General features: G+C 40.2%; 1 protein-coding gene across 1 annotated transcript in view; it reads right to left on the minus strand.

Annotated features, from left to right (window-relative positions):
• Positions 1 to 9,272: 9,272 nt before the first annotated feature.
• Positions 9,273 to 14,623, minus strand: part of sonb (SON DNA and RNA binding protein b) — a 35,256-nt gene continuing 29,905 nt past the window's right edge. The window contains exons 21-23 of the mRNA XM_083758853.1: positions 13,197 to 13,312; positions 12,883 to 12,984; positions 9,273 to 11,939 (exon numbers count right to left, since the gene is read on the minus strand). Of these exons, the coding sequence (XP_083614979.1) occupies positions 11,862 to 11,939; positions 12,883 to 12,984; positions 13,197 to 13,312 (296 nt within the window). The 3' untranslated portion in view covers positions 9,273 to 11,861. The remainder of the gene's footprint in view (positions 11,940 to 12,882; positions 12,985 to 13,196; positions 13,313 to 14,623) is intronic.

Genomic DNA, 14,623 nt, shown 5'->3' on the forward strand with positions numbered 1-14,623 from the left:
TCAAACAAAACTAATAATCAACAAAAAACTCAAACAAAACAAAAAGAAACTCAAACAAAACTAATAATCAACAAAAAACTCAAACAAAACAAAAAGAAACAAAACAAAAAGAAACTCAATCAAAAATAATACTCAAACAAAACTAAAAGAAACTCAAACAAAACTAACAATCAACAAAAAACTCAAAAAATATTCAATATAAAAACTGAAACAACAAATCAAAGCCTCTTGAATAACATTGTCCTTCTGAAAGGTGCAGTGTTTGAACCTCCTAAAGTGTGCATTGTTTTTTAACATCCTAATGGAACTCCTAAAGAACCTCTATATTCTGAAAGGTGGGTTAAGTCAGACATTCTCAACTGCATCACTTATGCCTGTGTGGCTCATGAGTAAAATCCAGTGTTTGTACACCAAAGGTTGCGAGTTCGAACCTGCCACAGGACATTTTCAGTCCATTCTTTATTCTGACAGGCTGGTTAAATATAAGTTCCCGATTATACCTTACATGCCTGTGTGGCGCAGGTGATAAGCCTGGGGTTTATAAACAGAACATTCTGGGTTCAAGTCCCCTGAAGTACATTTTCACTGTCCTTCTAAATTCTAAACAGCTGGTTAAATATAAGTTCCCGATTATACCTTACATGACTGTGTGGCGCAGGTGATAAGCCTGGGGTTTATAAACAGAACATTCTGGGTTCAAGTCCCCTGAAGTACATTTTCACTGTCCTTCTAAATTCTAAAAGGCTGGTTAAATATAAGTTCCCGATTATACCTTACATGACTGTGTGGCGCAGGTGATAAGTCTGGCGTTTATAAACTGAACATTCTGGGTTCAAGTCCCCTGAAGAACATTTTCACTGTCCATCTAAATTCTAAACGGCTGGTTAAATATAAGTTCCCGATTATACCTTACATGCCAGTGTGGCTCAATAGATAAAAACTAGGCTTCATAAACCAAACGTCATAGGTTCAAACCTCAAATAAAACCAATACTCAACCAAAAGGTCAAACAAAAACAAAAACCAAAAAAAAAAAAAAAAAATCAAACAAAACATCTGAAATAAAGTGTCATAAAAAAACTCAAATATCTCAATAAAAACTAAAAATAAACTGGTTCAATCAAATTAATGTGAAAAGTACAAAAATCACTTTGCTTAATATGTACATTTCTTAAGCTCCGCCCCCAGTAGGCAGGCTCATAAAGAAAATCCCGCCCCAGAGGCGGGTTCCCAAAAAAGATCCTCCCCCTCCCACCGGAGCCAAAAGAGGGCGTGAGGAGGGAGGCGGCCTGCCTCGGCACTTTGGCCTTAAAAAGCCAGAAAATGAAGGTTTGCTCTGAGCAAGATTCAAACCCACCACCTTCAGCTTGGGAGACCTATGCTTTCCTCTTGCGCCACTAGGCATTTCACACTAATAAGAATTTGGAGGTTGTATTTAAGGTTGAAGGCAGAGGTGACAGGTCAAGGGATGAAAATCCTTTTCAGACACCTCTAACCCTTGCCAGAATGATTGAATAGAAAGGTGATGATCAGGGTTCATGACGACTCAACTGAGATTTAGGTTATTGTTTAAAACCACCTGTGGGAACATTTTTACTCTGTTTCCCACATTTACTCTTTCATTGAGCAAACAAGATGTTTAGTTTGCCATAATGTAATTACATTGCATACCAGTTATTGTCATCTCTTATAGTCTTAGTTTTTTAATCAACCAGAAATATAATTGTTTTGTTTAATACATTATTTTTGCTGTTCCCACTCCAGACATTATTTAAACAATTAATTTGGATATAAAGTTTTCAACTAGTTTCTCAAACAGTGCTGTGACCACAGCACTTCTTTGATAAGCTGAATAAAAAAACTAAAAAACTAAATAGTGTTCTGTGATTAGTATATATTTCTTTACACATCTTCTTACACATGTTCTCACTTTAGACTGTTACAATAAAATGGTCATTAAAGTGTTTTCAACTAGTTTCTCAAACAGTGCTGTTATGACCACAGCTCATCTTAGAGTAGCTCAATTCAACACTTTATACACTCATGGCATGCAGCATGTCAATCAAATCAAGTATAGGCTGAGCTCCATAGTTGATATGCATTCTGTTTTGAGCTATTCTAGTGACTCAAGGATACATTATTTAATTGATTCAAACAAATTCCATTGTATATATTTATTACAACAAACACCAATCAATTAAATACAAAAACAAAGAACAATTTGGGCTAAGAACTAAGTACTGTGGAATTGTATGTGTGGCCATGTGTTAAATTCAACTTGATGGTATGCCATCTTGGTAAACCATTAAAAGTGCTAAGGTAACCACACTGTTTATGCATTCCACAATGGTGAGAGTAGACAAGCCTATAAGCAGAGGCTTGTTAGAAGAACCACAAAAAGGTCAAAGGCAACATTTCTGCACATTGGTCATCGACACTGATGCGTAGATAGGGGAAGGGGACACCTGAGAAACAAACAAAATCGATGGCCTAAACTCAAAAAGTGCTAAGGCAATTACAAGCAGTTTCCTACTTTGCTCAGTCAGTGCACACAAAGAAAGACCAAACAGGAAATGTGGCATGTGCACCAGGCTTTATAGGGGAGGGGCTAATCAGTGACTACTTACACCTGGGTAATTGGGGGCATGGAGACAGAACTCTGCACCATGCATCTCACATGCCTTTGTGTGGGGCTAATCAGTGACTACTTACACCTGGGTAATTGGGGGCATGGAGACAGAACTCTGCACCATGCATCTCACATGCCTTTGTGTGGGGCTAATCAGTGACTACTTACACCTGGGTAATTCAGCTATTGGGAATTATTTACAAAATAATTTGTCAGGCCAGATATTATCGCTGACGAGCCAGTTCTGGCCCACAGGCCACCTGTTGCCTACCACTGTCCAATACTTTAGCTCCATGTCCATGTCATTACACTTCTCAGATAGTATCCATACTCACTCAGAAACTTGTAGAAATGTCTCTCACACTCTCTTCTCTTCCAGGCTAGTTAGTTGACCAGCCACAGTCCATCTTGTTGTTATTCATGTCAGCTGGTTAGGCTAGAAATATAAAGGTGAAAACCAGCTCAAAATACACAAACATGCTAACATATCCACCCTGATATCAATCCCTGGCTCTTCATTTGGTGACAACATGTAACATGCTGTATATATCTTGATTTCAGCTGTTACAATTCCAAACATGCAAGCATGACCCGCTTTAATTACTTCAGTCTATATTAGTACTAGTATGTCCAATGTATTTGCATTTAAGTTCATAAAGTTAACATAAGAACATATAAATGTATTTTAAATAAAATAAAAATGTTACTTTTCAAGATTCCAATTCAGAAATACCAGTAGCTAAAAATAATTCAGGATTCCAATAAAAAAAATTGCAAAGGTAGCAGATAGCTCAAAATGTGCAGTTTGAGCTTGTAGATCAGCTATTTTTATATGCATTGTGTGGCCCTCTGGAGTGAGTGTGACATATAGTGGCCCTCTCCATCATCAAAGTTGCCCACCACTGCCCTATCCAAAAAACAGTTATTAAAATTTAAATGAAGATCTCATACAACAGACACAAAAGAATAATTTGAATAATATGCCACATGCAGTTGAATGCAAGTTGCAAATTGCATTATGCAATCAATAGACTTGTGGCCCACTGCCCACAGGTGAAATGGTTTGCAGTTGATTGCAGTTGGTTGATTGAATTGATGGCAATAGCGCAGTAAAGATGTGTGTAGTTCTTTATAGATCTAACCTCTTAAAAAAAATTCAAAGTGCACCAGATCCAGATTCAAGGATTTTCAGCGCAAATTTACAATTTTTTTCTGGAGCCCATGGGGGGCTGCCGCAAAGGGCACCTACGGACGGCTGCAATTCGAAACTGGCCCCCTTAAACTGAATCCCCACCCCTTTTCCCCCCTCACTGTATGTTTCTTTTCCCTTTTTGACCTCCTTTATGATGAATTCCTGTTCTGTTCTTTGGCTATAAGTGTCTATTTATACGTCTCTAAATGTTTTGATGATTTGAACATGGTGGACCGTCTTGTAAACAAGTGTAATGCTATTGGGTCGTCCACTCACAGTTAACAGTCTTTGTATTGAGTTGTGCTTGAAATGTACTGTAATTCTGCAAACTGTTAATACATATTTCAATCAATCAATATCAATCAATGAATCAACTATTCAGTCTACTCTAGTACGAAGTCAAATCGCAAGATTCATTCATTCATCATTCATAATCATATGTTCGATGAATCCCAAAACAAGTTCTGGCTGCAAGCTAGCTAGCTCAGAAGACTATGTTAAACGCCATTGTAACGTTAGCATTTTCAGCTAACAACAACAACAACCAATATCTCCTGGTTTTCACCTTGAGTTTACGTTCTATGGTTTTTACTCACCTCTGAATGTAAACAAAACTAGAACTGCACTCTGTCGAGTGCATACTTGCTTGTTGCACACTAGTAGGCCATAAATGGCCAACTAGTGCGCAAGCAGAGCGCGCATGTAATGTTTTCGCCCGCTGTAAACTGCCAAATCTCAGTATCTCTGTGAAGGAACGTTTGAAATGATTAATGTTTAGATGTAATTATTTGCTACCTACTATACATGTAAACATTTAGTATTAAGTATGATTCTAGTTTCTATCTATATAAGAAATACTGTTTTATCGTTGTAGATATATTCTGGATCCCTTTTTTTTTTCAGAGAAAAATAAATCACTTATATGTGTTGAAAAAAAAGGTATATAAACTGAATTAAAATATGTTATACAGTATACTTTTTCTGTAAACGGTGGAATCTCAATATCTCTGTGAAGGAACATTTGAAATGTGTAATTATTAGGTGTAACTATTTACTACCTATCTACTTTATGTATGTAAACGCCTATAAAAAAAAGTATATAAACTGAATTAAAAATTTAATTTTAATTTTAAATCTATTTCATGTTAGACTATAGTGATATTAATACTAAATCATGGTCAGAGTAATATGTGTCTCTAACTTCAATTTCTATAATAATACTTTCACATTTGTTAAAATATACATGATCTAAAATATTTCTGTAATCTGTAGTTGGATTTGTATTTAATTGTTTAAAGCCTAATTTTGACATGTAGGTCTTTATACTTCTTTCTATCTTAGTATTATGGTCTTCATTGAAATCTCCTATTATCAAAATTGCAGAAGTCGGAGATGATATATACTGTACCATGTATTCGAGAAATGTGTTTAATTTTGAAAGCTCTGTTTTAGGTGATCTGTACATAAGAATGATATATAGATTTTTATCTTTTACATGTATACATATATGTTCTACTTTCTCTAATATCCTGCTTTCAGTTGGAATTTCTTCAATGGAAATATCTTCTTTTATAGCAAACATAACTCCCCCACCTATATCTTTTTCTCTATATCTTTTCCTCATCCGCAGAAAAACATCAAATCTGTGCCCGTATTGCTGGATCAATGATGACGAAATGACCATATTTCTTACGTCATCATTTAGAGCTAGTCATACACGTATTTCTTACGTCATCATTTAGAGCTAGTCATACATCAAATCTGTACCAATATTGCTGGACCAATGATGACGAAATGACCATATTTCTTACATACACACCACGTACTCTAGTCCCAGCAGATCAGGCACAATTTGGTAAATTATTTTTTTATTGATTATGTATATAGTATACGTATGACTAGCTCTAAATGATGACGTAAGAAATATATATAGTATATATATAGTATACTGTATAAAGTGTGTAGTTGTAAGTTGATTAGCGGTATTCTGTGGTCACTTTGGTCCAAAAACCGTGACAGCCGTTCCGCCATTTCAGGACCCCCCCAGAAAAACATCAAATCTGTGCCCGTATTGCTGGACCAATGATGACGAAATGACCATATTTCTTACGTCATCATTTAGAGCTAGTCATACACGTATTTCTTACGTCATCATTTAGAGCTAGTCATACACATACACACACATTTGAGGCTTACGCAGAAAAACATCAAATCTGTGTCCGTATTGCTGGATCAATGATGACGAAATGACCATATTTATTACGTCATCATTTAGAGCTAGTCATACACGTATTTCTTACGTCATCATTTAGAGCTAGTCATACATCAAATCTGTGCCCGTATTGCTGGACCAATGATGACGAAATGACCATATTTCTTACATACACACCACGTACTCTGGTCCCAGCAGATCAGGCACAATTTGGTAAATTATTTTTTATTGATTATGTATATAGTATACGTATGACTAGCTCTAAATGATGACGTAAGAAATATATATAGTATATATATAGTATATAGGCATATACTATATATGTATACATATATACTCTATACTCTATACTGTATAAAGTGTGTAGTTGTAAGTTGATTAGCGGTATTCTGTGGTCACTTTGGTCCAAAAACCGTGACAGCCGTTCCGCCATTTCAGGACCCCCCCAGAAAAACATCAAATCTGTGCCCGTATTGCTGGACCAATGATGACGAAATGACCATATTTCTTACGTCATCATTTAGAGCTAGTCATACACGTATGTGTATGACTAGCTCTAAATGATGACGTAAGAAATACGTGTATGACTAGCTCTAAATGATGACGTAAGAAATATGGTCATTTCGTCATCATTGGTCCAGCAATACGGGCACAGATTTGATGTTTTTCTGGGGGGGTCCTGAAATGGCGGAACGGCTGTCACGACAAATGGACCAGGCCGATCACATTACTTGCGCGCTCTGCTTGCGCAAGTAATAATCATCGTCAAATGGGTTGCCTTGGGTAACGCAATTTAAACAGCGCGGCACGCTGTTGTAACTATGGCAACTTCCACACGCACGCTGCGGCCGTCTTGTTGACGTGCAACGTCACTCAGGGTGCCTCGATTCGTTGACCAATCAGAATAGATTTTCTTTCTTGTGACGTCAGAGCCCCTCGCTCTTTAAATCTTCAGTTCACCGTTACAAACAGACCGTCTCTTTAGTCTTTACACCTGTTGAACGTTATCTGAAGGAGGAGGTAGACGCTTCTACTGTTTGTACTCTGTAGAGTCTACAGAGTACAAACAGTAGAAGCGTCTACCTCCTCCTAAAAGGCTTTAATATTGCTAAATTCAAATGATCTCTGAACTGTAGTAGAATACTCTCTCTCTAGTGTGGTGTGTTGAACTGTTGTCTACAGTGTAGACAACAGTTCAACAGTTGAACTGTTGTCTACAGTGTAGACAACAGTTCAACACACCACACTAGAGAGAGAGTATTCTACTACAGTTCAGAGATCATTTGAATTTAGCAATATTAAAGCTTTTTATTTTTTGGCAATAACCATCTTCAGTTGATTAGCTCCACTGAGACAGAGCAGCATCATTTGAGAGAGTGTGTCATTAACCGATGTCCATGGATAACGTTATGACACAGCAGCAGCAGAGGTCATCAGAGCTCGACCTCCCCTCGGTCCCAGAGACCCAGGAGAAGAAACCACGTCGCCTACAGTCCCTCCTCCGCCCCCTGTTTGGGAGGACGACGAGGAGTCACCCCCGACCCCGTGACCTCCACCAGGACCCAAAAGCCGAGGAGGAGGCACCACGGCCTCCACTCCAGACCGCCGCTGGGGTGGGTGATGATGCCGACGTCTCTCTCTGCGGTGATGACACCACCAGCGCTACTACTACGGAGTCGGAGCAGCAGGAGAGCAGTTATGACGTCAGGTCGTGTCCTCGCTGTGCAGCCGTCATCATCAGGGATGTCATCAACGCCATCAGGTTCCACACGGACATCCCAGAGACGGAGGACGCCAGAGCCTACGTCACCGTGGTGGACGATATATCGTCCCACATCGTACATGACGTAGAGTTCGCTAGCCGTCATGGTGGCCATACCTGCGGCGTCTGCGGCGCAAGGTTCCGCTGGTCACCTGCGCCAGGCCGTGCCCCAACCCTCGATGGCAAGAAGAGGAAGCCACGACGGAGCAGAAAGAAGGAGATTCAGAGTTTTCTGTGCTCGCTGGGGGCCGCCTCGGTGATAAGCCTCGGGCTGCTTTGGGCTCTTGTTCTTCCACTGGTGTCTGTGGTCGCGACACCTCTGGTGGTTGGTGGAGTCATCCTGTTTACAGCCGGTGTTGTTGCTTTACATGTACTGTAGCTGCAATTTATTGCATAACCGGCATTCTTTAATGGACATTGTTTCCATTGATGGCCTCCATTAGCCTACAGTTTACTGTTTTAAAATGTGAACATATACACATAGTACTTTTGTTAAATGTATATTACTACACGTTAGTCTGTAAATTTGATATTTTGTTTTAAATATTTACTTGTTAAATGTATGTATATTGCGACTGTATATTTTGCACTGGTTCAAGATCTTGTAATGTGAAATATTAATAAATAGAACATTTTGAAATGACTCTGTTATGCCTTATTTACTAAATATTGTATATTTGGGGAGGGTCCTAAAGGAGATTGTTGTATGCTAGTGGGTCGAAGGGTAGCTTGAAGCTCTACAAGACCACAAGGGAATGTTTCTGTCCATGTCCTGTCCATATGTATATCTGTGCTGGCTGTCAGTTAATTCCAGTGACTTCAGTTAATGGAAGAAATACAATCACATTTAATGTCACATGACTCACATCACATGGTTTACAGATGTGAACATTACGTGTGTTGCTGTTTGATCATGTTGCAACATTTACAAGCATCTGTTTCTCACTCTCAGACTGGCTTCCTTCCTGCAATATATTTTTTTAGTTCCACCCCGTCAGAACCTGCAATATGTTGACTAGAGGTACAGTACAGTACAGTACAGTACAGGACAGACACCTGTACCAGATGTAATAAATGTTGTGTCCAGCAGGTGCCAGTGTTGTGTTCAGCACCGGATTGTGAACTTGGGTCAGTCAGCTCAGTCTTAATTAACACGTCAATATACAGCAGAGCTAGGCAACATTGGGCAAAAATATGTGAACATTCAATGTAAATATGTGAACCTTAGGGACCATTCGGTCAATTTACGCAAGAAGACTTTGAACCCAGTCATTTTTCCCATAGACATGTACAAAAATATTTATATCAATTATTTTAAGCCTAGAACCAAGGCATCCAGGATCCTGGTGAGTCCATGATTGATTAATAAAACCTTTGATTCCGTGGGAAAAAACAGAAAAATGCTAAACAAAGGGTAGCCTATGTATTAAATGTAGTATACCAGATATTTAAATATTAATTGGGAGAATTAAATGTTCAAACGAGAATAATACTCATTTATTACATATAACAAATACCGGTATGCACTATGTACAGAAGCAGCAGATCAAATAGATAAAATGGGAGAAAGGAAAGAAAATAACGTTTTTTTTAAATCAGCGACAGGGATTTTGCAAGATAACCGAGTACATTAAACAGTAGCAAGAAGCAAAACATGAGTTCAAAGTAACATCCATCGATCCATGCTTTTTTCTTCTTCCCATTCCCAGCCTTTGCCATCATGGCTATAAGTTATAACATTTTACTCATCAACTTCAGTGCCCTGATTTTGGACACAGGTACATCACTATAGCCTGGCAACAGCCCCTGAATCGCTAGCCACATTAAAAATTTATGTTCAGGCGATTTAGGAGTGAAACGAAATGAAAATTCAGGCTGAGTGTCAGGCTAACATCACTACACAAAACTATCTGAAATGTTTTACTTTTAGTCTAGTTTTTAGTCGACTAAATAAATATGATTTTAGTCGATTAAAACGTATTTTGGCGGGCCTTATGTAATGGCAGATTTTACAATTTGTCGCATGCTGAAAATAGCAGATCGAAAAGCAAGCTTGTAGATCGGCTATTTTCAGAGTGCAACACCCGAGTGCAATCATACACAAAATATCTTGCCTTTTAGTTCTACTGGATCACTTCTACACTAGTCCATCCCTAACCTTTAAGTCAATATATTTAGTCTTAGTCATCATAAAGCTTACTTATTTCGTTTTTATTGAGGTCGTTTTTGGCCAGTGACAAAAGGTAGTCTACGAACATTTTTCTTCTTACTTTTAGTTAAAGAATTAACACAACATGTAAAGTTAGGATGTTTAGTTGTTTTTGATTTAGTGTACAGTGCTTCTCAAACTGTTTAATTTCAAGGACCCACATAACTCTGAGAGTGTACACAATACACATGGAACCCAAATGGTTCCATTTGTACACGCAAGCCCAAATAAGCAATTACACTTTAGACCCCCCTACGCTAGAGCGAGAATGGTGGCCGTGGCCAGGAACAAGGTGAATATATACAATAGTTTTTGACTTTTAGAGTCAACACAGAGGTTTAAAATAGAACTTAATGCAGTCCCATTGTTCTCACGACACATTCGTTCAGGTGCATGTCCACTTCCACTGAAATGTATTGTTTTGGGGGTTGTTTCCCATAACCCAAAGGGTAAAAGTCTCCTTTTGGTACCCACGGCAGAAACAGGGTAAGTCACCTATTCTGGGCCCATGAATGCCCATGAATAGCTTAAATCACACTGCGTGAACTGATGAGAAAAGCACATTCTGAGGGGTGTGTGCTCTATAATAGGTATTAATGCAAGCATCCTAGTTAACCATCTTGTGTACGAACGAAGTACAAACATTAACAAAATGTGAACTGAACTCATAATATAAATTAAAAACCTAAAATGTACTTGCACGGATACATTTAAGTTAACTCTCGGTATCACGGCATCACTCCTGGTTTCAGGAGTCCAAACTTTTACTGGATTCTGTTCAGAAATGAATGATCCAGAAATGAATGATCCAGATTACATTTACGGCTCGTGCAACATTGTTGCGGAATCAGATCTTACGCAAACTCTTCCTCGCAGACATTTACATCCGGATCTGACAAATCAATGACAAACTAAGTTGGTATTTTGTTTTAACGTGACTAGAGAACCGTGCCGTCCCAATTCTGGGGTGAACATTCGCCGAAAAAAGCTGACCTAGTGTACAAGTTATGAGCATGTAGATCAGCTTTTTTCCGGTTTAGAGATTTAAGCCCTCACCCGGTGTACACTGGGTGAACACCGGGTGTTGGGTGTACACCACGTTGATAAATGAGGGCCTTAGTGTGTGGGGAGGACCTCCGGTCAACGAAGTATATAGCGTCTCTAAGTGGTTGAGTTGCATTTACAGCTGAGCTGAATATTATACCTTTTTACACTAACCTATGGATCCTTACTACTCCCCTGTTTTATAAAGTGGATTTAGTTGGTGCCAGTGTTAATTATGACAGCAAAATGTTGATGTAGTTCTAGTCAGTCTTTTGATTAAAATTCCATTCAGTTTTAGTCACATTGTAGTTGACTAAAAGGCATAATTCATACTATCAAAAATAGCCGAACTGCAAACTATTTCGGAGGCATGATATAAATGGCTTGTCTTAGTTCTACTGGAAGGCAGGTATAAATGACTTGTCTTAGTTCTACTGGATCTCTTGTCCACTAGTCCTCCTTAACATTTTAGTCTATTTTGTCGGCGACAAACATTTCTCGTCGTAGTTTTAGTCGACAGAATTATCACTGGTCGGAGCATGATCGCCACAAATAAAAACCACCAACAGGCAGAGGGAAAACAAGATAAATAGTTTGTCTACTTACAGCCTCAGCGAGAGAATGGGGATGCCGTTATCTGAAATGGGACACATGTCCCCAGACTCCCCAAACATGTTTGACAAGAGTACAAATACAATAAAATACAAATGTAGGCCACTATGCAGACACGTGGGTTCATGTCAGCCGACTGACACGGCCCTTAAAGCGAACTTTCGCAGAGTCTCTGAGTGTGTTGTGGAATTTGTGTGTGTGTCTATGTAGAGAACAGGGGCCCGGTCGAAGCAGCAGTGAAGACGGGTCCTGTGTAGAGGCCTGGTCCATCTGCAGAAACCTGGGGAAAGACAGACAGACAGACAGACAGACAGACAGACGCGCAGATAAGCGTCCTGAATCATAGCCACGTTGACCATGTTTGTAATAAACCAACCCGTTTGTAAATCCATCAAGATTTGAGCGAGTTATGACTGTTTTTATTTGAGCTGCCATAGAACATACTGTGAACTACGTCAGAGATTCCACCTTGGGCCATCTAGACTTAATATACCGTAATTTCCGGACTATAAGCCGCGGCTTTTTACCCATGATTTGAACCCTGCGGCTTATACAACGGTGCGGCTAATCTATGGATTTTTACAGCTAACGTAGAGCCATCTCAGGCTCTGAGCTAACGCAGCTGTGGCTTATAGTCCGGTGCGGCTTATAGTCCGGTGTGGCTTGTATATGGGATTTTCCCAAAGTTTGGCTGGTGCGGCTTATATTCAGGTGCGGCTTATAGTCCGGAAATTACGGTATATATCTATGCCTAACACGGCCTGATAACGTCAATTAAGAAAATAATAAAAAAGGTCCATATATGGGCATTACTTACTGGTACTAGTAAAATCACAGAGTATCTTTGTACTTTTTCCTCAAATACATTTTCAATTCCAGACTTTCGCCGTAACAGCGGATTTCTACATTACAGTATTATTACTTTGACTTAACCCATGTTGGGCGGAGACCCCTTTTGGCGTTAGCATCATGTTATGCTTTAGCTATTGAAAAATAGCAGATCTACAAGCACACAGCGCGCCACCGAGTGGCGCGCTACGAGCTTGTAGGTCTGCTATTTTTGAAAAATCAAAGAGCGACTGACATAGAAACATAGCTTTTTCAGAAATCTGTCAGGATGTAGAAGACATTTTTAGAATCTGATCTCAGGTCAAAATGGTTTAAGTAAAACATGCGAGTACTTTCCCCACCACTGCTGCTAACAGACCTGCTAACAGTCTTACCTCCCCCATGGCCTGCAGGGCCACCGTAGCAGCCATAGCCTTGGCGTGTTTCTTATTGGGACTGGCTGACTGGGGCTGGTAGTCCACACCGCTCACCGACACCTAGGGCACAGCACACACACACATTATTGGAGAGACAGACAGGGGGGGACAGAATGAATAAGAAGAAACGTTACAGCGCGCGACACCACTTTGTGTGCTGGAACGCACACTTTAGGTTCCTTAGTGGATGTACCGTAGTACCATCAGGCTGAGATATATACAAATGTTACGTGTTCACAAATGATAATGGACACGCACACACGCACACACACCTTGAAGAGGAAGTTCTTGCGGTGGTCAGGGCCACTGTGGTGAACCATAACAAAGTCCGGCTGCATGATCCTCTTCTTGTTGCACAGCTCGATCAGAGCCGACACCGGGTGCTTCCCTGGACGGATGGACGGACAGACAGACACATTTAACCCATTCTGACCTGAGATCAGATTCATACGAGGTTTCCGCCGGACACACACTGGTCTGATGAACCCATTCTGACCTGAGATCAGATTTAAAAAAATGTCAGTCGTTCTTCGATTTTTCAAAAATAGCAGACCTACAAGCTCGTATCGCGCCACTCGGTGGCGCGATATGAGCTTGTAGATCTGCTATTTTTCAATAGCTAAAGCATAACATGATGCTGACACCAAAACGGGTGCCCGTTCAGAATGGGTTAAGCAGAGCTTCTATAACTCAACAAAAACTGAGAAACTGGTGCTCGGATAAAAAATGCTTTTTATTGAACAACACGTAATGCAAAGGTGCCAATAGCCGACCCTGCAAAAAGCTAACATCCGTGGCACGTTACATATCAAATCTGAACGTTTATGTACACGTTAATGTTGTCAATTTAGCCAGGCGCTCAAAAGAGGGTGAAGTCACGCCGTGAGGGTAGATGTGAAGTAGCCTGGTTAATAAACCAGACCGAATCAGCTGTTGGCAAAAGAAATTGCCTACCGGCGGATTTCGGTCTGGCGAGGCTCAATTGTACGCCCATTTTCTACACACGAGAACGTGTGCGCCCAATAGGGACACGGTATGCAATATGGGCGGGCTTTGGTACAGTGACGTTCAATGCTTGAGACCTTTGACTGACAGTAGCTCTGACCAATTGCGTCAAAGAGAAAATGTTTCCCTGGAAATGAAATCCAAGCTGAGCCTCCCCAGACTAATATCCCGCGTATCCGTGCGATATTAGTCTGGTTCATTAACCAGGCTAGATGTGAAGTACGAGCCACCCTGCTGGTGTTTTTCTTGGGCTTTTCTGTTCCTTTTACAGTGGAGAAAGACATGAACCATTGAGCGAGGGTAGGGGAGTGACATGCAGCAGCTGTCTGGAAAGGGGACCAGGGGACAGAGTCCTGCACGGGTCCAATTTTCGATACCAGCACCCGCCCGCCCGTCAATCATCAGTTCTGCTACCCGCCCGTTACCCGTGATTTATATAAAACTCGAAACCAGATCCAACCCGCCCGTCAAAAAATGGACCTGTTACCCGCCCCGTTACCCGTTCGTATCACAGGCACCGATAGCTATCATTGACTTTATTTCATCCAACACCGCATGTGGTGTGGTGGTGGTGGGCGGCGGCAGTGTGTGAGGCTATTGCATGACTGCTTATTATCACAACATAAAGTTATATCATGATTTCAACCTAAATGGCATATTGGCATAATATATCAACAAGGAGAGGATGATATAA

Source organism: Protomyctophum parallelum (assembly GCF_964188405.1).
Source record: "Protomyctophum parallelum genome assembly, chromosome: 23".
NCBI classification, from domain to species: Eukaryota; Metazoa; Chordata; class Actinopteri; order Myctophiformes; family Myctophidae; genus Protomyctophum; species Protomyctophum parallelum.